The sequence below is a fragment of the Prunus dulcis genome, chromosome 4 (assembly GCF_902201215.1).
Source record: "Prunus dulcis chromosome 4, ALMONDv2, whole genome shotgun sequence".
Taxonomy (NCBI): Eukaryota; Viridiplantae; Streptophyta; class Magnoliopsida; order Rosales; family Rosaceae; genus Prunus; species Prunus dulcis.
Genome location: NC_047653.1, coordinates 2,544,386 through 2,567,704, shown reverse-complemented (window position 1 = coordinate 2,567,704; position 23,319 = coordinate 2,544,386). Strand labels below are relative to the sequence as shown.

The window sequence follows — 23,319 nt, the reverse complement described above, 5'->3', positions numbered from 1 at the left end:
GCTAGTCAACCCCATCTTATACACAATCCCGGATGTCTTTCGATCTTTAACTCCTGTTAAGACGAAGACGACAACAACAACAATAAAAAACTATTATTTCTCTTATTTTTCGAAATAAGGATACGATATTAATTTGAACGCATAATCTCAAATACATAAATAACTATTTTTAATTACTTAAGCTATAAAGTCATTGCTCTAACCGTTTTGATTGAGAACCTAATTACAAATGAACTTTTTATGATTTAGTTTCACATACTATTTGGGGTATATTGACACCCTTTAATATCTCAAATCATATGGTCAAGTGGCCAAGTCCACAAAACTGTCCAAAGAACCGAAAGACCTGTAGTAAATTTAGGTTTTAGCTATAAAAAAATTTTACTTTTAAAAAAGTTAAAGTTTTTTTAAAAAAGACAGAAAAACCTATTAACTCTTAAACAAAAGACATATAAATATAAAAGATTTTTTAAAAATTCAAAAAATAATAAAAATAATTTTTTTCATTTTGACTTCTTTTAAAAAATTTCTCTCTTCATATCTACCGAAGCAAATACGATTGCCTCGATAAGATATTCCTTTCATTCTTCCTCTGTGTTGTTTACAGAATCTGATTCTTTTGGGGTTATAGTTGATGGTTGTTTATCAATTCCACCCATCTCTACTACAAAACTGGACATGAGAGTTTCTTCTCATCTAGCTCCTCACGAATTAAATAATTTTAAAATAATATACACGGTGAATAATATACGGAATCATGGTATTCTTTTAAATTTGGTCTTTTGCAAAGTCTCCTGCAAGCTGACCAAATGATGGTGCATTGAGAAGGCTTGAGCCGCACATCGATGGGATGTGAATTTGATGGAAAGTCCACTTCTTCCATATAGGAGTCTTTGTCTCTTCGGCCAAGTGGGCCCACCACTTCTGCATTTTGCTTCAATATTATAGAGATATAAGAAATACGAGAAGGGCCCCACACATCAAAATCATGAAAATGTAGACGTGGTGCTAAAGCCAGACACTGGATTGTTCCTCCATGCATTTGTCACCACCACCAAAGGGAGCTTTCAAGCTTTGAAAGGACTTCAACAAGAGAAAGGCATGTAAAGAGATGGGGAAGGTTCCCCACTAATGTAGAGACTCATTATACTTTATCCTCAAAGCTCCAATATTTACCTCCAACAACCCCCGTTCAAGTTGAAGTGAAACATTTTGAGTTGAAATTTCACTCCAATATTTCCCATTATTTATAGACCTCTCTTGGGGCACAAGCAACCAAAGATGGGGATTGGATTCTCCAACTTTGTTTCCTTCCCCGATATGTGCAGTTGGAGAGAAACTATCATGCAACGGAAATAATACTTTTTGCTATTCTTGATCAAGAATATAATGATATGTTGAATAACTTTTTCACGTGTCATTATGTTTTTAGCCGAGAATAACAAAACAGTGCTATCTTCGTTACAAGTAAGTTATGGTAGGATGATAGTGATAAATTTCAATGGAACATTTATTCAATTTATTTATCTTTTTATTTATTATTTATATTCCATGGATCAATTACAAGAGCATATTATTACATCCATTTATTTTGTATGTAGGTGCTGCTTTGTTTTGACATAATTCATTCATTACTAAGTGGTACCACACCATTATTCATGATTAGCTGCTGGTACCACTCTAACACTAACTAATACGGTAGCAATTACAAGCTTAATAATGCATGCATATATGCACCTATGGATGGTTCTATTGGTTAATTAAGACCAATTAATTGTTCAGTTAACTAAAATAACCATTGCAGATATTACTTTTCACATAATAAGATGCATCAACATTAAACACAAGAAATTGAAAATCATCACTTGCCAACCATATGAAAACTGAAAATCCAAATGTAATAATATGTACGGCTTATATTGCATCCCAAGAGGTCTCACACTGCTTTTTGTAGTGCGACAGAGATCTCTCTATGGCAGACCAAAGATTTGCTTTACTGGGAAACCACAATATACCACCTTCACGCCCTCCCACCATTCTCTGTATATGTATTGTACAAGAATCCCATTGCAATCTATTCATTAATTAATCTTTAAATAATTAAACGTAGTGCTAATTAACTGTGCCAGCCAGAGCCAGTGGTCCTTGCATAGTAAGATTCACTACTGCTGGACTGTGCCTATAGAACGTGTAAGTGTTGTTTCAAATGGGATCAGCCATGCAGGCTTTTGGTTTTTTACCTCTTCTATTAATTTCTACCATCCATTCGATATTGTTGTACATCTACAACAGCTATGCCTGCATTCGCAGCCAACAGTTTTTTGGATGATATGTTTATTGATAAGAATGATTAATATTATATAGAGAAACACTTATGTAAAACTTTTTCATTTGACATACCGTGATTGACAGGCCAGAAATAACCTTGTTTTGCTATTTCCGTTCCACACTAGCAAGAAAAAGTGCCTGTAGCAGGCAGGCAGGCTTTTCATTTGACATACCGTGATTGACAGGCCAGAAATAACCTTGTTTTGCTATTTCCGTTAGCCTGCCAAAGCGCCCTGATGACAATAAATCATAAAGCAATTTGGAACTCTGGGTCTCAAGTAGTGATTCATTTTAAAGCATTTGTAGCAGAGTCAGTGCAGTCACCCACCACATGCAACAAACCTAACCAAACCATATATCTTGGTTCATCAACTTTTCTACACATTCAACTAAGCTTCCCTTATCCATGCATCATACTTTTAGATTGCTCAGAAAGCCACCACTTTGAACTATCTAAATTGTATAGATGAATAAGCAAACGATTAAAGCAATGGAATAACAATTAAAGTTACAATTAAAGCATATTTAACTCATTTAACTTTTGATGAAATTTAAGTTCAAAATAAAACAACCTAATCATAGATCAACCCAACCCATGGAAACAAAAGGCTATATATGATTACGACCGCTATACGCTCCTCCTTTCATTTACAATGAAAACTCACATCACCAAATTCTCTCTAAATATATATATCTATGCTCCATGAAAAACAAAGATTATACATAACCTACTTAAACCACCAAGTTAAATGAACCAATTTAGCACAGTACAGGGAAATGAGAACTGAACATGGGCTGAGATGAGATCCATCCATATGCAGATAGATGATTAATTGCCATATTCTGTACGGTCTCTGGAGGTTGAGGGAGCTGCTGCAAGAAATGCATGCTTGAAAAGTCTCAATTAGGAGGGCCATATGATCCAGGTAGATCAGGCCACTGGTTTGGGTTCAGAGAAGGCCCAGCGCTGGTGGTGGTGCTGGTGTTCATGTTACCAGAGGTGGTGGTGGCCCACAAAGCGCTTTCAGAAGCTGCAGAAGAAGCATTAGCAGATGATCTGTTGATGTTGAAGCTCTGATGAGGCCAGTCATGGTCACTAGCAGCAGAAGGCCTGGTTGGTTGAATCAATAAGCCCTCTTGATCAGATGGATACAGAGCCGTTTGATCCACCATGCTGCTCTTAGTGTTGCCAGCTTGATAAAATTGGCCAAAAGGAGCTGAAACATTGAACCCCTGCAGCAGGCTCATATTTGAGGATGCACCTCCTCCCAGTTGATCATGGCCCCCAACGTTGAAGGACTGTGACTGATTCAGAGATTGAATTGCTGCATAAGATGACAAATACCCAGTACCACCAGGATAGTACTGATGGTGAGAAGCCAAATTACCAGTGCTCTCTATTGCCCCAAGATTAGAACTTGGGCTTGTTGTGGACAAGTTTTTCACTGTTTGCTGGTCTTGTTGTGGTGCCTGTGCCTGCGACTGTGGCTGCAGAGAGGGAGATGATGATGATGATGAAGAATTAGTCTTGGGACGCTTCCCCTTCCGGCAGCCTCCGCCGACAGGGACGTTCCTGAGGGTCCCGCCTTGGGTCCAATACCTTCTACAAGTCTTGCAGAAGTACCGCGGCTGAGAGAGGCTGTAATTGTTGTAATAGCAAAACTTGGTGTTCAGAGACTCACAGCGAGGACACTTCTGAGGCTGCTGGTTTTGCTGCTGCTGCTGCTGGTTCTCAGTCTGTAAAGTTGGCTTCAACCTCTGATCTGGATTTTGCTGATCCATCTTCTGAACAAGCCCCAGCTGGTGTTTGATGATGATCTCCCTATAAACTTTTCTTTCTTTTGCTGCTGTGCTCTTGCTTGATGGGATGTGCGGCTTTATGGAACACGCAGGTTAGAAGGGGAAGGCTAAATTAGAGCGTTATTGTGAGATGAGAGGCTCAACGTGTTTCGCTGAGCCTTGAGAATCTAAAGACTCTCACTGCAAAACAAAGGGCGATCGTTATCCTTGTGCATAGACATGCCTCTTTCTCGTTCCCACTAACTTACCTACCCACCACAAAAAACCAGAGGCCATTCACTCATTTCATCAATCACAATGAATGTAATAAGCATGAAACCAAATGGGAAAATAAATTATGAAAATCCGATGGCCCAATATCTCCCTGAATTGAACAATATCCGACAAGATTTTTTTGCTCCTTCTATACACAAGGTGTCAGAGGGTGTGAAGAGATTAGATTGTTGACCTGCTTTCTTGTCTGTTCTTTGTTTTACTGTAATTTGAACAGAGGATCGAAAACGGGGTGTCGGATGAGCACAAAACCCAGATAGGAGAGGTCTCAATAATCTGTGGGAGCTAGAGAGATACCACCAGACTTGGTGTTAATTCATTAACTCAAAAACGCAGCTCAAAAAACCTGCAAGTAACAACCTCCCAATCCATTGCTTTTGTTTGATCATAATATCAACAACCCAGAACACCAAGCTTCAACCTTTACCTTTTCATTCAGATATGCTGCAATTCAGAGCCCCCCAAGAAGCAAAACCAAACCCAACAAAATAAAACAAAGAAAAGTCTCTAGAACTGAAGAAAGATGAGAGCTTTAGCTATTGAATTTAGATATATTGGGAGGGGAGGGTAGGGGATGGACCACACTCAAAGCTGGACAGGTGAATAAGAGAGAGCAGAGGCGGCGGGTCAGAGCAGGCTCAGGAGGGTGGCTTGGTGGTCGTCCCTGTGTTTTTTTTTGGCTGTGTGTGTGCCTGTCAGGCCTCAGCAGCAGCAACTACTCTATTTTTTTTCTCTTTCATTCCACTTTCATCTCTGTCTGCCTACTACAATCATACTCATAACTCGCTCCTTGAGTCTTCTATTCACAATTTTTTTTCTTTCCTTTTTTGATTTTCTGTTTGGTGGGTTTCGTTCTCTTCTCTGTGACATCATTTACTCAGAAAGACAATTGTGTCCCCGTTCTTCCAAGCATTTTCATGCCGACTTTTCTATAACTCTTGTTTTATGTCTACTTACTCACATGTTAGATTGGATTGGATTAGTCAAAGTTCCTTCTCATTCTTCGGCAAACCAATTTTGTCCAGCGCGTGTCAAATTTATGATGACATTCGATCCGAGAAAAAAATTATAAAAGGACTCTCATACAATATTTGAAGAAGGTGTGTATGATGACACTAAAATAACCCGTGTGCACCTAAGGAAAAAACACGACAATCAAAATACGTCTAATTTTAATTAATTTAATAATTTATATTCAAGAGTTTGAAATTCGAATCTTCCTTTACACATTAACATCCAAATCTTTTTTTTTTTTTTTTTTTTTTTTTTTGTAGTTGATTAAATAACATGTGCTCGTTCACATTTGAATTTTTCTTATGTTGTTGCTAAAAAAATGTTCAATGATATTTGAATTTCTCTTTTATTAGTAAACATTTTTTGTCAGTAATCAAATAATATGTGTTCATTGATATTCGAATCTCCCTTTTGCCATTGACTAAAGAATGTGTGTGTCAACGTATATAAGCAATAGGCATATTGAACGCAACATGATTTATTTGAAAATGAATTACCTATTAATGTGTGAGAGATTCGGCTAATTATCTATCAATTGGAGCATTTGTTCATGTTTAAGGAGGGGCAATTCCGGCAATTCAAATGAGCTATATGTGAAAGTGGATGCTGACTGGTTAGATTCCCATTTGCTGAGACTAGGATTGAAGTGTGAGAGTGTAAATTGGATTAGGAATTAGGATGAGAGTGAGTGAAGGAGACGAGTGGCACGTGCCCCAAACCAACTTAACCGAAGAAGCGGAGTTAGCAGAAACAGAGATGGACCAGTTGTAGATGGTGATGATGCTGGCGTGGCGTCCGTTGGGGGTTACAACTGCTCCCTGCACTTCCACTTCCACTTTATGGGTGTCAAAGTGGGCCCACTCTTTCAAGGTTTGGGGTTCTTTTTATATATATATATATATATAATATTCTTTTGGGCCTGCCTGTCTAAATCTAAATTCTACAAGGTCCCCTCCCTGGCCCTCAATTATGCACAACAATATTGATATTAAATCAATTCGGCCCAAGTTCATTGATTTGAGTTTCCATCTCCTCTCTCACAGTCGAACTCAAACACAAGAAGTTCCTGGGTGGAGCAATCAATCAAACTATTCAATCATTATTTTCTCTCTCTTGTTGAGTAGTGAGACTGAACCCTCCCACAATCATAGCATTTCCGGGAGCAATCCTACCCCATGGTCCGGGTCAGTTCTTGAGTAGGGCAAGGTGCGAATCCATTTTTGACTATGTAGTAGGATCCTAATCTCATTTCCTTTAAAACTCGGCGATATCAACTATGTCGTTTACTCGGCAATCCTACAACATTGTCCACATCGAATATCTCCACCGTGTTGTTTATTTGGCAATCCTACAACATAATCCAAATCGAATTCTTGACGTGTGGTAAGATTCTTGTCAAATTATGTGTTAAGATCTTTGTCTCCGATATTATACCTTAAAAAATCAGATATCAACTATATCGTTTGTAGTTCATTGTAAACATTCATATTATAATCATAACCATACCATATTATTCATCTATGCGTATTACAAGTTATACTACATGACTATAATAATAATAAATAAATAAAATTTCATTTTATATTAACTCAAGGAGAGTTGCAACATTCCCACCAAAAAAAAAGAAAAGAAAAGGGAAGCACATTTCAAAATAGAAAACGTCCCCCCAATTTTGAAAACGGATGCCATGAAGGATAAAAGATGCCCATTTCCTATTACTTATTTACAAAACCCTGCCATTTTTGTTATCCAACGATTTTTCCTAAACAGTACCTAATATCTAGCATTTCCATTGTTATGGCGTTGCTTGGACTCAACAAATCAAAACATTCTCATAATACATACTAGCCTCTCTGCATGCGTTTTCGCCCATGCATGCGAGATGATTTTTTTTTAAAATTTAAAATTTATTTTAGAATTAAAAAAAATAATGGGTAGTTGTGTTCCATAAAAATAAGATCATTTATCTGAATTTTCTTTTAATTTTAATTTTTTTAAATATGAAAAAGTGTGAATTTATCATATTATTCTCATTTAATTAATAATTTCAATTCTTAATATTTGTATTAACCAAATCATTTCTGGTATTTTGAATGTTTCACCATTCTCTGCCTTTTACTTTATATATATATAGATTATATATGTTCGTTCATAAATAATATGTATACATAGCAATACATATAAACATATAATAATATTAAAATTAATGTAGGTATATTGGATGTCGTATAATGTAGGTATATTGGAATAGATAATTATGTACACTTTTTATAAATTAAAAACAAGTACACTTTTCATACTAGGTAAATTATATTTTTCATAAAACAAACAAGTAATAGGTACATTAGTTTTTCAACGTAATTAGTATGTACAATATTATTCATTAACAATTATAAAGTAGATTATTAGTCATGTATAACTCATAAAAAGAAAATAACATAAACATTTTTATTAAAAAAACAGATCACTAAATCTGAATTTACTGTTTTTAAATTTTCCAAATTAATTCCTACGTCCATTACAACCATTTGGAGATCTTTCCAAATTCAACATTTGTCATTATATACAATCGGTCATTATATACAATTCAATTAAAAACTATTGTCATATTGATTCATACATTAATATACAAAATACAACAATAACTTAGTTGGAGATATTTTTGGAATATGAAAAGTATAATAAATTATATTTTATATTTAGTTAGGTAACTTGTTGAGTTGAATCCTAGTTATGGGTTTTCATTTATACAAATTAGGTATTATTTATAAGAACAAAAAGTAATCCCACTTATACAAATTAGGTATTATTTATAGGACCAAAAATAAAGGATTGTAAGTAGGGCAAATTGAATTTGAAGGATGTAAGCCTTACTATATTTTTATTTTATCGAAAGGTTGCCTTCATTGATATGGCGGGGAGACCCCAATAAAGACTACAAACGGATAGCAGCAAGCTGCCTAAACATCCCCATTACCACTTCAAAATGAAACTGTCAAACACATGATCTTCTTCTATCATGTTTGAGCAGACTCACAAACACATCAACATTTCTTCACATCATCATCTTCAGGCTTGCGAATCCGCCTCCTAACATCCACAACATTCCCCTTCTCATCCAAAACTTCCACAACCTCCACATAATCATCCACAACCTTCTCATGCACCACCTCCACCTCATCATCAGAATCAGATGAAGTACTCCCCACCACAGTCTCCTTAATCTTCTTCCCCGTCTCCTTCGCCGCCCCCCACTCCCCCTTCAACTTGTCCTTCGCCGTCTCTGCCACCTTGCTCGTCCCCTCCTTCACCTTATCCGCCACCGTTTCGGCCACATCCTCTGTTTTCTCCTTCATCTCCTTCGCCTTCTCCTTCGCGCTCGCCGCCGTCTCCGCCACCTTATACGTCCCCTCTTTGGCCTTCTCAGCTACAGATCCCGCCACGTGTTTCGTCTTCTCCTTTGTTTCGTAGGCGTACTGTTTTGCTTTCTCCTTGGCGCTCTCTGCTGTCTTGGCTGCTCTGTTTGTTCCCTCTTTCGCCTCCTCCGCTGCGCTCTTTGTCCTCTCCTTCGTTTCATGGGTATAGTCCTTGGTCCTGTCTATCATTTCCTCCGCTGGATCTTTTCCTCTGTTATTTGCGTCGACGGACCCCTCGTTCCTCCACTTCTTGTCATCGTAGGCCCAGTCTGTCCTTGAATCCCTATGATCTTCCGGAGCATTTCGACCCTGAAATTCAATAACATAGTCAATACGAAGCCCACTGAACCCTGAAGGGATCAAATTATGCAAGAAGAAAACTAGTGTTAATGGCTTAGTTAATTTATTACCTCCGAGTATTTGGAGGCAGAGGTATTGAAGCAGACCCTTGAGACTTTGCGGGAGGAATATCTGGGAGACAGTGCTGAAGGGCTTTGAGGAAAAGATTTTGAAAGGTTGAAGATGAGATTCTTAGCCATGGAGTTGACTGCCATGTTGTTGTTGATTGCTCTGGTTGCTCTGCTACTTTGGTTTCTGATTATAACCGCTTTCTTGGGTTGTCTGCTGTAGGTGGGGAGAGCAAGGTGGCAGCCTTGTTGCTCGACACGCGTACTAGTCAATTGGTGGGGGGTTTCCATAGTTACACGTGTTAATTCTTAGTTGCCCTCCCTGACGAAGCTGGAAACTTTTCTGAAGTCTGCAGATTATTTTTCATCCCATTGATAAAGCCCTTTTCTTTCAATATTTATTTCTCAACAGATCCATCGACCCTCTCACTCATCCAATTTTTTCTTCTTCTTTTCTTTTATAACATCAGAATTCAGAAGTACATACATATACAGTATACTCTTCAGTTTAAGAAATACTCTATAGTTATAGAGTGAGCTGATGGTGCATTGCTTTATAACGGTTTGGATAATTAAAAGAAAATCACATCTTCCAGAGTGGTAGAGTCCTTTTAGCATTATTAGATGTTGTGTTTCATTGCGCCAGATGTATTGGTTTTTTTCAAGGCCCTTTTCAATGGGCCCCGTTGGCAGGTATTAGTGGAGAATTATTAGGTGAGTTGGTTTAAAGTCCTTAACTAAGTCTAATATGCAAGTCAGTATAAATACTGATTAATTAGTTGTGCAAAGCAAGACGGCTTTTATTTTGGATTTGTTAGAATAATATCAAGATTGGTTTTCTGTTCAAGGATAGAGTTAAGGTTGAGATAGAGCTGGGTCCTATCCTATCACAGAGAACAGTCGGTTGTTGTAATTTCGCCATGGCAGAAGAATGCTCTTCCAGGAATGATTGTTCTCAGGGTTTGTTTCTCTTTTTTTTTTACAGTGGTGTAGTTTTTCTTCTTCTTTGTGATAAGATGGTCTCTGTAGTTTAAGGTAATTTAAAATTTTCATGGAATCATGGATGCAGGGTTGATACTGAATATGAATATGGTTTATCTTTTAAATGGATGATTAGTTTTTGTCTAACTTTTATGTTTTCTTTTTTGTGACTGATGGTTATGGACTGTAATACTTTAGAAAGTAGGCAAGCTGAAGAGAAGAAGCCGGTAAGAATTTCTCTGAATCATATATATATGTGTACTTCCTTCCTAGGCAGGCATTGATCAGTGGAGCTTTAAGCAGGTGAGAGTGGAGAATGCTGTAGGGACAGGGAGTGAATTTGATGGCACTGACAGTGACGAGAAGAAGTATGTTGCTAGTTCCCTTTGTGCTTTGATTATCTTGCTTTGTACAATTAAATTATTCATTTTAATTTATGCGTTTGATATATGTTCAGAAATGTTCCGTTAGCCAAAAAAAGCAGAAAACGAAAGTATTGCATATGGGCCATTGCTTGCTTAGACAATTGGAATAGAGGCTGGAGGAGGAACGGAAAAAAAAGTTTGGAAGGTGCCGATTTGAGGGAGAAGTATCCACTTTGTATACCTGTACGAATTTCACCAATATGTTTACTTCCTCCTTGGCATTCATATGCTTTGTTCTAAATTCTAATTTGAGCCTCCATGCATGCAATGCAGGTGAGTGTAGAGAAGGATGCAGGGAGTGACATTCCGGACATTAACATGAAGAAGTTAGTTGCCGACTCCCTCGTTTTTTATTATCTTGATTTGTATTGCTGTGATTGTTCGCTTTTCTTTTATGCTTTTCGATATATTTATATGTTCAAAATCTGTCAGGGAAAAACCAAATAGTTATGATGCTTTTATTGTTTAAGTATTGTATTTTTAAGTGTCATATGTATTGTTCATTTGGAGTTGGCAGTTGTACCAAAAGCTATTAGTGACTGCCCATTTTTTCTGGATGCAGATTCCTTATCCCTTCTGATATGCTTCTTAGAAAATTTGTTCAGTTTTTACGGGGTTATAGCAGAAAGCCCATGTTTGTCTTTTTCAAGAACACTACTCAACCTCCCACTGGTGAGCTGCAAATCAATTTTTTTGGTTTGCGCTATATATATATATATATATATATATATATATATATATATATATATGTGTGTGTGTGTTACTCCCAAAGTTGCAGTTATGATAATTCTTCCAATGTTCACTTACAGGTGTCTTGATGTCTGCAATCGATGAGGAAAATAAGGATAGCGATGGATATCTTCACGTGATTTACAGTGGGAATGATCATTTGAGTGGATTGTTTGAAGAGCTCAAGTTATCTTCATAGGTGACCTCATAATGCATGGTAATCTGCTGGATGGGACTACTGAAAGAAATGCATGGAGTTGAAATATTTTAGTGACTTTCTAGTTATCTTTTACGTTTAATGGACACTAATTAGTAAATGAGTGTATGTTTTTGCTCCCTACATACCGTCCTTTAGGATGGTATATGATGATTGAATATTGAGTTTTACATGGTCACGACTCAAGCGTACGATACCCTTTTCTCTCCATGCCCCTCCCTCTTTACTCTCTAGGGTTATCAGCACAAAACCCGGATACTCATGTGTTTATTTCACATGCATGAGTCGGATACTCATGTATTTATTTCACATGCATGAGTCAAAATGTGTGTGAGATCCACACAAAAGCAGGAATTCAATTCCCTATTTTGGAGGAATTGGACTCTCAAGTGGGAATTGGTATTCTAATTCCTAGAGAATTAACCCATTATGAATCCATCTTTTTTTACCCATTATATATTCACACAATTTTAAAATTATCAAAATTATCATCTATTTTAATCCAACAACAAGGGCATTTTAGTAATCAAATTGGTTTCAATTCCAATTCATATGAATTTAGTTAATGGTTAAATACCATTTTGGTCACTGGGTTTTTCACGATAATTCAATTTGGTCATTGAGAAATTTTTTTTAGTCAAATTAGTCATTGTGTTTCCCAAAATTTGTTAAACCCTAATAGCAATAGACTCTAACTTGTTGAGTTAGAGGAAGAAGACTGAATGTGCTTCCTAAAAATAATTATTAAAAAAAAATGCACTTAACTGAAGATAACAAAAAGTCTATTAATTGTAAATATTGAAAAACATGGTGAATAATTTGGCTAAATTTTTCACTCAGTGAACAAATTGATTTTTCATGTAAAACTCAGTAATCGAAAAAGTATTTAACCTTTTAGTAAACAACTTATAAGGAATTAGTACACTCTTACCCCCAATTCCATATGATTTAGTAAATAACTTCAATAAAAATCTAACTCTTCTCAATCCAACTCCTCTTCAATTCAACTCCTCCTAATTGCTTCAAAATTTGTTTTTTCAGCAGTGCTTCAAAATTTTTGTAAAGCTATCCTTACCCATCCAATTGCTGATAGACTGACATCCCGACCAGTACCAATGGTAATTTGCCACGTCTACATTAATATTACATTAAATTGTATCTATAATTAATTTAAAAGTTCAGAATTTAAGCAACATAAAAGGAATGAGTATCTTCGTTCTAATATTAGGTGGCAGTAGAGCGAGTGGGAAGTAAAAGAGGTGATATTATACATATATGTGATGTCTTGTTGTAAGTTGTATAGGTCTCTATTAGGGGTGACATGACTCGAAACCTGTATAAAAAAATTTTAAAAAATAATTACTTAATTAAATTATCAAAATTCTTTGAATAGTCATCTTTTTATGTACTTCTTGTTTTGTTTACATTTTTACCTCACTAGTTACCAGTTACTACTACTTAACGGGTCAATTTGATATACGACTCAAAACCCACCAAAAAAATTAACGAGTCAACTCAACACGACACATTTGTTAAACGAGTCAAATTTGAGCATTCATGACATTTAAACCCTAAACCGTATGATACTAATATGACACGACCCATAGTCTCTCTACTCTGCATATGAAATTCAAAACAAAACTTCAGTCTACATTAAGCTTGGGGGAAGGCTTCAATGCAAGACCATACAAATTAGAAATTACAATACAAACGCCTCGGACTCGCGGTCTTGAGTTTAACAGTTAAATGCCTCAGATATTTCACTCCAAACAATAAACTGAAAAACGCAAACAGTTTTAGTTCCTCTCAAGAGTTGCCATTGGAAGACTTTGTTGTAACAAGGAAAGCATGGGTTCGATTGCAAAGAAGGGGTTGCAGCAGTACTTGCTTCAGCATCAGCATCAGCATCATCGTCTCAGAACTAAGGTTAAATCCCATGTCTCTCTTAATCTCACTTGGGTTGTTTGGTTCAGTCCAATTTTGTAAAGGGTTTACCTTGATTTCCTCTGTTTTCCGTTTAAACCCCTGCTTAGTTCCAGAAGAGGAAGCCAAAAAAGAATAGAATTTCTGAAAGTTCAGGTGTTTCTCATCTGGGTTTTCAAAGATATTATCTTTTAAACTCAATTATGACATGTGCTTGTGATAATTTAGTTACTCTGAGGTCCTAGCCATCAAATGCTGTTAATTGGGAATTTTTGGTGATACCTTCTTTTCTTATTCCAACTGGCAATTACAGTGGGGTTTTGTCAGCGATCAGTGACATAGTGTCTCGGAAGCTCACCGGGATTCAGAAACGTCAGTTAAGAAGTCTGCTTCTCGAAGTGGTAAGGTCCCCATTTTATTTTGATTTATTGGTTTTCCAACTACACAGAAGATTTTGTATATTTGATTTGTGTATGTGTGCGCTCTCAACTGTGTTTTCCTTTCTTCTATTCTGTATAATTGGGTACTAAGCAGTTGAGCTAAATGAATGGAAAAATCCCAATTCCCAACTGTAGCTTACTGATGCTCTTTCTGTTAGATCATTGTCACACACACACACACACACATTTCATTTGCCTAAACTCATAGCCGTTGTTGGACCTTAATTAGAATACGTTCTCAGCTAGATTTGGTCTGAAAGACCAACATAACACATATGCACATGATTACACTGCAGTGCATTTCAATTAAGTGGATGCCTATAACCTCACCCTGCATATCACACCCTTGACCTGGGTTTTTGGATTAAGGCATGCAGTTAAAGAAGATAATATCACGAACCCCTTTTACAAACTAGTGTAGCAAACATAAAATATTCCAGTAACATGATAAAATGCAAAATATACAGCATTGTTGTCAGGGATGATGACTAAAACTCATTATGCATCATAATTACAATCATTATTGGGTGATTTGTACGTTTTCGTTTTTGTGAGAATATTCTGTAAGAAGTTTGGGTAGATCTTCAGGACTCTATTAGCTTGGCCCTAAAAGTATTAATGTGCTGAAAGAAAAAAGACTTTATAATTTTTGCTATAAGCACAATTGTCTATTGCTAATATAATGTGTCAATTTTGATGTGTACAAGTAATATTACATGTGTTTTCCATTATAACCTTGCATTTCTGCATGCAGCTTTTTGGAGCTGTTTATCTTGTACCATTTGGGCATTTCCTGCATTTATTACTTGATAAGATTTTCAAGGGGAAGAAGGAGTCAAAAACAGTAGCCAAGAAGGTAAGGCTACTCTACTTTCCTTCACGCTCTGGTTTTTGTTGAGAAATCTATCCTACACTCATATTAATTATAGCCATCGTTATTTAAGTGCCATAACTTCTGATCTCTTCCTCTTCTTAAACCAAAAAGGTTGTGCTCATAAAGAAGAATTCATTGGTCGTTCTAAAATTCCAAATCAAATTACTATGTCTTGGTTGTGGAAGGCAAGTATATAATATGTCAAAACTTGTGATCAATTGTTTATGTTTGACATGTTGGCATGTGAGAAATGCAGTAGTTCCTATCAGCCCTTAAATTTGATTAAGATCTAAGCGTTGCACGATTTGTATATCAGATTATAATGTTATTAGTCAAACAACTCTGAAAGTTTCAAAGATAGTCAGCCTGAAAGAGGCATGTTAGCATGTGGACTTTGCTGCTTATTGTGTGAAACACAGGAAGACCCTAGATGCATGTGAAGAATAAAATTAAGAAGTACTGCCCGTCAGTGCAATACATATTGTGGACGGTATAATTCTGTCTCCATTGTATTTTTTTATACCAACACATTACCAGGAAACATAACACATTTTAAACCTTGATGAATGAAAATGCAGTTCTGGCCTGTTCTGGGTTGGATAAATCACCAGTATGTGCCACTCCATCTCCGCGTCGTCTTCCACAGCTTGGTCGCTTTTGGCTGGTACAAGCTATAAGATTACTCTCCTTTTCTCTATAATATACATCATGTTTTTTGGTTCCTGATATCTTATCCCGATTCATTAACAAACTGGCTGGCCTTTTCAGGGGAATTTTCCTAAACTTACAAGCAATATATGTGGCATTACCAAAGGCTAAGTGAAGTAACAGAAATCTTACGATTGGACTCAGATAATTTGTGCTCCCTCCAAGTTACATAATAGTAGATATAATAAGTCCTGGATCCCTTTTTCATGTGTGCTGGATCTTGTGAACGGTATTATAAATTTAAGCTATCTTTATTATTTTTTTGGTAAGCAAGTATGAATTGACATGCTGCACACTGGCAACCCTTCCAAATTTAAGCTGTAAATTGCTTACCCTGTTGTTGGTGTTGGAGACCACACTTGCATTGCAATGTGCATGTGAATGCGTCAGCTCAAAGCCTCAAAACAGAGAGCAGGGGTTAATATCACATAATAAGCCACAAAGCTTTTGCTTATGTTGCAAATAAGCCATGAAGGACAACGACTCATTCTCTAATAGAGTGGCAACTTTGAATAATCTCTCCTTGAATTGAAGGCTGAATATTACACTGACCCTGACCCAAATACGAAATCGGATTATGTACCCGTTCTGCCCCATGGCTAAATGGAGATAACATTATTTTCTTTGCAAAACGAGTATGGAAATTGTACAAAAGGCTTTCATGATTATATATATAAAGAAAATGTGTCTAAAATGAACTTTGGGATTACTTGTTAATTGACTGGTTTAGAGATAATGTGGAATGAACTGCATATTGGAAATAAACAAGAGGCCACCACTACGCTGAAAAACACATCATCTTTGCACCAATAGTGAGCACATTAAGCACCAGTACATCACTTTACATGTATTTTAATTCCTCCACATGAGGCATTTCAATGAAACACAAGTCCTACCTTCACACCACAGGATGATTAGAGATGGCACTAGCCTACCATAAGCATTACACACCATCATCTCCATCTCCTTCCCTTGGAACGTTATGTGTGGCGTACACACTTGATAGGAGGTCAAGTTGAAGAACCTGCTGCCAATCCAATTCAAAAATGTGGAGTTCTTCATTCCCTTCTCCATAATACTGGAAACTGTACTCCATTATATCTAAAACACCATGTTTGCTGAGGACATGTTTACTAGCACGCTCCAACTCCTCTGCATCCCTATAGTCCCAAGGGTACAAATCCCCAATTTTTTGGGATGCTCCGTCAACTGACCTCCTAAACACCGGTAGATAGTAATGGTTTAAATGATCTTCAGTGTTATCTATGGCATTAACTACAAATAGGCGCGCAGCAACTTCCTCCCAGTCCATTTCAAATATAGCAAGGTCTGTCCAATTTTGTGGACTATTCTTTCTTCGATACCTCAGGATATACTCGGTGGTCAATGGCGTGAGGTATCGCTGGCGAAATATTGCCCTTGTTTCCAGAACGAGATTGTAAACTGCCTCTTCCAACTGATGTGCGTTATGGTAATCATTGATCGTTAGTTTCCCACAGATGTATTCTTCTTCCTGATATAGCCTAATAACTGGCACCTTTTTGCTCTGACCATCAACTCCTCCTTCATCCCCATCATCTTCTCTTTCATTTCCAATGTAGTCACCAAAATCCCTGTCATCGTCACTGTCACTTTCAGTAGCGTCAGGGTCATCTACATCCATATCTTCACCTTCAGTGATGCCGTTCAATGATGCCCTCCATATCTTCACGCTCCAACTCCTCTTAATTTCATGATTCACATGCCTACATTAAATTAAATTAATAATTAACTATGACTTAAGTAGCAGGTTATCCACGAAACCAATGGAAAATAATAATGACTGCAAACAAATTAACTCATCCATCATTACAATGTACGTATAATGACTGTAAAAGAGCCATTAGCAAGCTAAATATGTTGCAATTTACAAATGCTCTTTAAGTATAACATACCAGAATGGAATGCCACGGGTTGCAACCTCTTTCTTCAGGCCAATACCCTCCAGTTCAAGATGATGTGCTCTCATGACATCTTTTCTTTTGATTATAAACTCAAAAGCTTCAACCCCTTCACTACGACATGAACTCGACCCTGAACCAAAACCAATGTTTTCTTTCTCTGCAAATTCAGGAACAAGATTATTGAGGTCTTGTTGATCAGTCTTTTCTTTTCCACACACCGACAAAGAACCCAAAATCTCATCCGAACCCACCATTTTGTCATTAAAGAACACTGATTTCACATTATGATGATCCAAACCCACCATCTGCTTTTCATATTTTCTGATTATAAACTCAAAATCCAAATCTTTTTTAACTCCTTCAGAATCAGAAATATCAGAATCAAGATGAGGATTGAGGGACATTGAATTTACCAATTTCAGAACACTCAAAACCGAAGTTGCCTTCTTTCTGCCTATAAACCAAAATTGTGAATCAGCGTGTTCTTTTTCAGCAATTTCAGAAGGATTGAGGGACTTTGAGTTCACATCAACTTCTTCTTCACTCCTACCCAGCAACACCCAGCTTACATTTGGACTTTCTTCTTGCTCTGCTTCACCCTCCAATCCAGTACGGTGGTCACGACCCACAATTTCTTCAGACATGATCAATATGCTTCCCTCATCTTCCATGGTTGATTTGTTCAAGTCTGATATCGCTTGAAGAGCTTCAAGCGGAAGACTGATAGAATCTTGATTCGTGACTCCACTTTCTTCTGTCATATCAGAATTGTTGTCGTTTTCCATGGTAATTCTTACCAAGAAAACTATCAACCCTTGAAAAGAAATCGATACTTGATTTTAGATTCTCTGAAGGTGGTGGAGAAAGAAGTTACAACTCTACGGTGTAATGGGAAAAATCGACTGTTTAGTTCGTTAAATGGCTCTTGGTTTGGCGCCTGAAGTCAGAGCCAGAGGTGGTTTATAAACAGGCGGGATTCTGTTACACATCTTGATCGTTGGTTTCAAGTTCCAACCAACGGTGAAGATTAAAACACATCACTCAGTTATAGAAATCCAGCGACACTATTTGGCCATTTTAAACATGTCGTCTGGATTAATGGACAGAACAAAACGACAGGTTTTTATAATGGCACGTGGGCTTATTATGGTTCGTTCTGCTGCCGGAAGTCATTTAATTCACCTAACTGGGTGATGACATGGCAAGAGAATAATTAAATAAATGCATGGAGTTGAAATATTTTAGTGACTAATTATGTTTAGTGGACACTATAATAATTAGAAAATGAGTTTATGACGAGTTTGCTTTCAATTCAACAGATACTCTTTCTATTTAGGATGATGGTTTATGTAATGAAAAAAATGAAATGTTTGCTTTGCCCTGCGCTGCACTGCACATCAATCTATGTCGCTCTGTAAATCCTTCCTTCAAGGGGAAGGGGAAAAGCTTTGAAAGCTTCGTAAAACCTGCATTGGCACCACCTCAAATCCCATCTTTAATCAATTACAATGTCTCTTTACCAGCCAACTAGTCTAAGAATATCTCTTGAGTGCTTCAAAGGTGGTGGCAGAGGTTGAAGGAAAAGACCCAATTTGCTGTTTTTATATTGTAAATGCATATAAAGGCTAACACATGTCACTGTGATCAAGAAACTGATTCAATGGAGTATTATTATCAGTTCTTTCTGATTTTACAAAAAGATAAACCATGCTGATGATATGGAGAAGTCAAAACTGGATTGTTTGAACCTAAATCCACCATCAATAACCAGATTCACAGATCAGAACATCAATGTTTCTTCCCATCAGGATTGGCAGCACGCCGCCTGCGTTCCACAACATCCGCACCCACCACCTTCCCTTCCGCCACACCATCACCATCAACATCAACATGAATTTCATCTTCACTGTCTCTAGTGTCCTCATCCAAAAACCCAACCCCCACCTCCTCACCTGGCGCCCCAACCACCGTCTCCTTAATCTTCTGCCCTGTCTCCTTCAACGCACCCCACGCCCCCTTCACTTTATCCTTCGCCGTCTCCGCCGCCTTGCTCGTCCCCTCCTTCACCTTCTCCTCCGCCGTCTCGGCTACATCCTCTGTTTTCTCCTTCACCCCCCACGCGCCCTCTTTCGCCTTCTTCTTTGCAGTCTCCGCCGTCTCTGCGGCCTTGTAAGTCCCTTCTTTTGCCTTATCCGCTAGAGTCCCCGCCATATCTTTGGTCTTCTTTTCTGACTCGTACGAGTAGTCTTTGGCTTTCTCCTTGGCGCTCTCTGCTGTCTCGGCTGCTCTGTTTGTTCCCTGTTTTGCCTTCTCTGCCACCGTCTCCGCTGCGCCCTTTGTCTTCTCTTTCGCTTCCTGTGCATACTCCTTGGTTGTGTCTTTCACTTCCTCTGCTTTTTGTTTGCTTTTTTCCAGGCCTTCTTCCATGGGTTCTTTTGCCTTCCTACTCACGTCAACAGACCCGTACTCTCGTTCCTTGTTCTTCCAGTTCTTGTCGGCAGAGCCCCTGCTGTCAACCCTTGAATCTCCCCTGTTCTCTTCCGCCGCATTTCGACCCTGAAATTCAAAATATAAGTTCCATTGAAATTAAACATGCCTATACACATGAGATGAAGGAACACAGTGTTAGCGTTAATTAATTAATTAATTACCTCGGAGAATTTGGAGGCAGAGGTGAAGCAGACCCGGGAGACTTTCCGAGAGGAATATCTGAGAGAGATTGAGGAAGAGGCTTGAGGAAAAGACCTCGAGAGGTTGAAGACGACATTTCTTGCTAGGGAAATCACTGCCATGTTTGGTTGCTCTGTTTCACTTTCTCTTTTCTCTTCTTCTGTGTCAACGTTGGTCGCTGATCATATCTCACCGCTCTCTGGAGTTGCATGTTATAACGAGTTTGGCCAGACAAAGGTGGCAGCCGTGCTGTTCGACACGTGTGATAGTCAATTAGTGGGGAGCTGAGGTAGTTACACATGTAACATCTTCTTTCTTAAGTAGTCCGATGATAAAATCTTAATATGGGCCAGATCAAATCTTGGACAGCCCGAAATGGTAAGGTCCTTTGTGTTATGGGCTATGTTTGTAACGCTAGCTCAAGTTATTTTTGAAGCCCATTTATTTGTTTCTTCAAAAATAATTTGATAAACACCACCACCGATGAAATAAAGATTTGCTTTGGAAAATTCTTTTAGGACATTTTTAATATCTAGTATTGGATTAAATTGGATAACTTCGTAGATTAACGATATGGTTATATTGGGTTGCGTTAAATATATGTCAATTTACAATTTCATCATATTCTAATCCCTAGATGATTGAATTGGGAAAAATAGACCCCCACTCAAGATTTGTGTTTTCCACTTTACTCTTCATGGGGTTTTTATATAAGATAAATCATTCTTTATAAATGGTTATTTCTCTAATTTGATTTTATTCAGTTTCTTACATGGGTAGGAATTGAAACATGTACCTATCGTAATCCTAACTTATTATTAGTGGTGGAGCTAGGATTTCATATTAGAGGAGACCCTTCATAAAACTTGTATTTTCTTCATAAATTAATTATTATGACTTTCATATTTTAAATTGGTTAAATACTAATTTCATCATCTACACTATTAAAGACTTAAAAATTAATCATTTATATTCTAACAGAGAAAAGAAATGAAAAACAAAAAAGAGTTCATAAAGTGCAATATTAAGGTACTCAACTCATAAATAAATAAAAATTAGGAAAATAAAAAATTCACAAAGCTTTAAACAAAAGAGGAAGAGGAAAAAAGGTTAAAATTTTAGGAGTTTATATTGCAAATATCATAAACTAACCTAGAAGATTTAAGGGAGAGATGAGTAGAAGGGAGATCAATAAATTTTACGGTTTATTTGTAGACAAAAAGAACCCAATATATTAATTTATTTTAGAGTAATTATCCTAAAACTAATATAATATATGATATATAATATACAAATAAAAGAGGTAAAAAATAGAGTGAGGCCTTGGGACCACATTGGTCCCCTGGCTCTACTCCTTCTCATTGTCGTAATCTAAAATATTATCGTAATCTTAACTCATTATCCTGTCTATCGTAATCTCTTATTATTATCGTAATCTAAAACATTATTGTAATCTTAACTCATTACCCCGCCTATCGTAATCTAACTTATCGTAATCTAACTCATTACGCTGCCTCTATCACTCGTTTGGGCTTAACACTCTCACTTCTTTACATCCTATACCTCATGCTCTAATTGATCTGTCAGCTTGATTTAGGAGACCTGTTTAGCCTTAAATGTGCAAACCTACAAGGCTGTGAAGCTTAGTGGAATTCTGAACTTGTATTGTTTACCTGGATTGGAAGAATCTGAATGCAAATATTGCACCTTGTCATGAACATAGAAATTGCAGGCTTATTCTTATCGACTCCATCATCTGTATTAGTTTTCTACACAAATCTTTGACTATAAATTATAATCCTTACTGGTCCCGCATGCCATAAACTTTCACTGCTTGGAAAACAATGGTGACATTCAGTTAACTAGAGCATTGTTGGCCATCTGAGTTGACAAAAAAGTTATCATCTTTGTTAATGTTCCATTACTGAAATAGGTGTATGCCATTACAGAGGTTGAAGGAAAAGACCCAATTTGCAGTTTTTATATAATAAATCCATCAACAACCAGATTCACAGAGCAGAACATCAATATTTCTTCCCATCAGGATTTATCGTATCATTCACCGCCTTCGCCGCCTTGCTTGTCCCCTCCTTCACATTCTCCACCACCGTTTCCACCGTCTCCGCCGCCTTGCTCGTCCCCTCCTTCACCTTGTCCACCACCGTTTGCCCCGCATCCTCTGTTCTCTCCTTCACCTCCAACGCGCCCTCTTTCGCCTTCTCATTCGCACTCTTCGCCGTCTCTGCGGCCTTGTTAGTCCCCTCTTTGACTTGATCCACTACAGTCCCCGCCACATCTTTGGTCTTCTTGTTTGTCTCGTACGCGTACTCTTTGGCTCTCTCCTTTGCGCTCTCTGCTGTCTCGGCTGCTGTGTTTGTTCCCTGTTTTGTATTATCTGCCACCGTCTGCGCTACGCCCTGTGCATACTCATTGGTTGCGTCTTTGATTTCCTCTGCTTTTTGCTTGCTTTTTTCCAGGCCATCTTCCACGGTTTCTTTTGCCTTCCTACTCACGTCTCGTTCCTTTTTCCTCCAGTTCTTGTCGGCATATCCCCTGCTGTCAACCCTTGAATAATATCCCCTGTTCTCTTCCGACGCATTTCGACCCTGAAATTCAAAATATAAGTTCCATTGAAATTAAACATGCCTACATGAGATGAAGAAACAGAGTGTTAGTGTAAATTAATTACCCCGGAGAATTTGAAGGCAGAGGTGAAGCAGACCCGGGAGACTTTGCGAGAGGAATATCCGTGAGATATTGAGGAAGAGGGTTGAGGAAAAGGCCTTGATATATTATTGGCTAGGGAAATCACTGCCATGTTTGGCTCTTTTGTGTTTTTTTTTTTTTCCCCTTCTTTTCTTCTGTGTCGACGTTGGTTTCTGATAATATCTCACCTCTTTCTGGGGTTGCATGTTATAACGAGTTTGGGCAGGGTAAGGTGGGAGCCTTGTTGCTCGACACGTGTAGTAGTCGGTTGGTGGGGAGCTGAGATAGTTACATCTTCTTCAGCCTCCCTTGTCGACATAATTTCTGGCTACTGTTGTCAGTGGTGCTTCCAGGCCCCGTTTGTGCTTGGGCTATAGTTTTGAAGCCCATTTATTTGTTTCTTCAAACGTTTGGGGCATTCATTTCATTTCAATCCAATCCATGTCGAAAGCTATCAAAAATAAA

General features: G+C 37.7%; 5 protein-coding genes and 1 long non-coding RNA gene across 7 annotated transcripts; 2 read left to right on the top strand and 4 right to left on the bottom strand.

The window, feature by feature from the left end:
* Positions 1 to 2,884: 2,884 nt before the first annotated feature.
* Positions 2,885 to 5,158, bottom strand: LOC117625711 (dof zinc finger protein DOF1.4-like). The gene is made up of 2 exons (XM_034357246.1): positions 4,577 to 5,158; positions 2,885 to 4,376 (listed from the first exon to the last, which is right to left on the bottom strand). The coding sequence occupies exon 2, from the start codon at positions 4,108 to 4,110 to the stop codon at positions 3,229 to 3,231; it is 882 nt and encodes a 293-aa protein (XP_034213137.1). The 5' UTR covers positions 4,111 to 4,376; positions 4,577 to 5,158; the 3' UTR covers positions 2,885 to 3,228.
* A 3,301-nt stretch (positions 5,159 to 8,459) lies between these two features.
* Positions 8,460 to 9,379, bottom strand: LOC117624196 (late embryogenesis abundant protein 1). The gene is made up of 2 exons (XM_034355339.1): positions 9,242 to 9,379; positions 8,460 to 9,140 (listed from the first exon to the last, which is right to left on the bottom strand). Exons 1-2 carry the CDS (start codon positions 9,368 to 9,370, stop codon positions 8,460 to 8,462), a joined length of 810 nt encoding a protein of 269 aa, XP_034211230.1. The 5' UTR covers positions 9,371 to 9,379.
* Positions 9,380 to 10,120: 741 nt separating this feature from the next.
* On the top strand, positions 10,121 to 11,701 carry LOC117626391 (autophagy-related protein 8C-like). Its single transcript, XM_034358068.1, has 7 exons — positions 10,121 to 10,198; positions 10,418 to 10,446; positions 10,523 to 10,587; positions 10,677 to 10,827; positions 10,918 to 10,970; positions 11,207 to 11,316; positions 11,454 to 11,701. The coding sequence occupies exons 1-7, from the start codon at positions 10,159 to 10,161 to the stop codon at positions 11,570 to 11,572; spliced, it is 567 nt and encodes a 188-aa protein (XP_034213959.1). The 5' UTR covers positions 10,121 to 10,158; the 3' UTR covers positions 11,573 to 11,701.
* A 1,548-nt stretch (positions 11,702 to 13,249) lies between these two features.
* On the top strand, positions 13,250 to 16,030 carry LOC117625543. Of its 2 annotated transcripts, XR_004585433.1 has the most exons (5): positions 13,250 to 13,516; positions 13,827 to 13,914; positions 14,708 to 14,809; positions 15,144 to 15,491; positions 15,596 to 16,030. It is a non-coding gene; the product is annotated as an uncharacterized LOC117625543 (long non-coding RNA). The 2 variants fall into 2 exon arrangements; XR_004585432.1 differs by having other exon boundaries at positions 13,251 to 13,516; positions 14,708 to 15,491.
* Positions 16,031 to 19,051: 3,021 nt separating this feature from the next.
* LOC117626053 (late embryogenesis abundant protein 76-like) lies at positions 19,052 to 20,319 on the bottom strand. Its single transcript, XM_034357693.1, has 2 exons — positions 20,130 to 20,319; positions 19,052 to 20,034 (listed from the first exon to the last, which is right to left on the bottom strand). The coding sequence occupies exons 1-2, from the start codon at positions 20,268 to 20,270 to the stop codon at positions 19,267 to 19,269; spliced, it is 909 nt and encodes a 302-aa protein (XP_034213584.1). The 5' UTR covers positions 20,271 to 20,319; the 3' UTR covers positions 19,052 to 19,266.
* A 1,715-nt stretch (positions 20,320 to 22,034) lies between these two features.
* LOC117624974 (late embryogenesis abundant protein, group 3-like) lies at positions 22,035 to 23,047 on the bottom strand. The gene is made up of 2 exons (XM_034356523.1): positions 22,838 to 23,047; positions 22,035 to 22,754 (listed from the first exon to the last, which is right to left on the bottom strand). Exons 1-2 carry the CDS (start codon positions 22,964 to 22,966, stop codon positions 22,173 to 22,175), a joined length of 711 nt encoding a protein of 236 aa, XP_034212414.1. The 5' UTR covers positions 22,967 to 23,047; the 3' UTR covers positions 22,035 to 22,172.
* Positions 23,048 to 23,319: the final 272 nt, after the last annotated feature.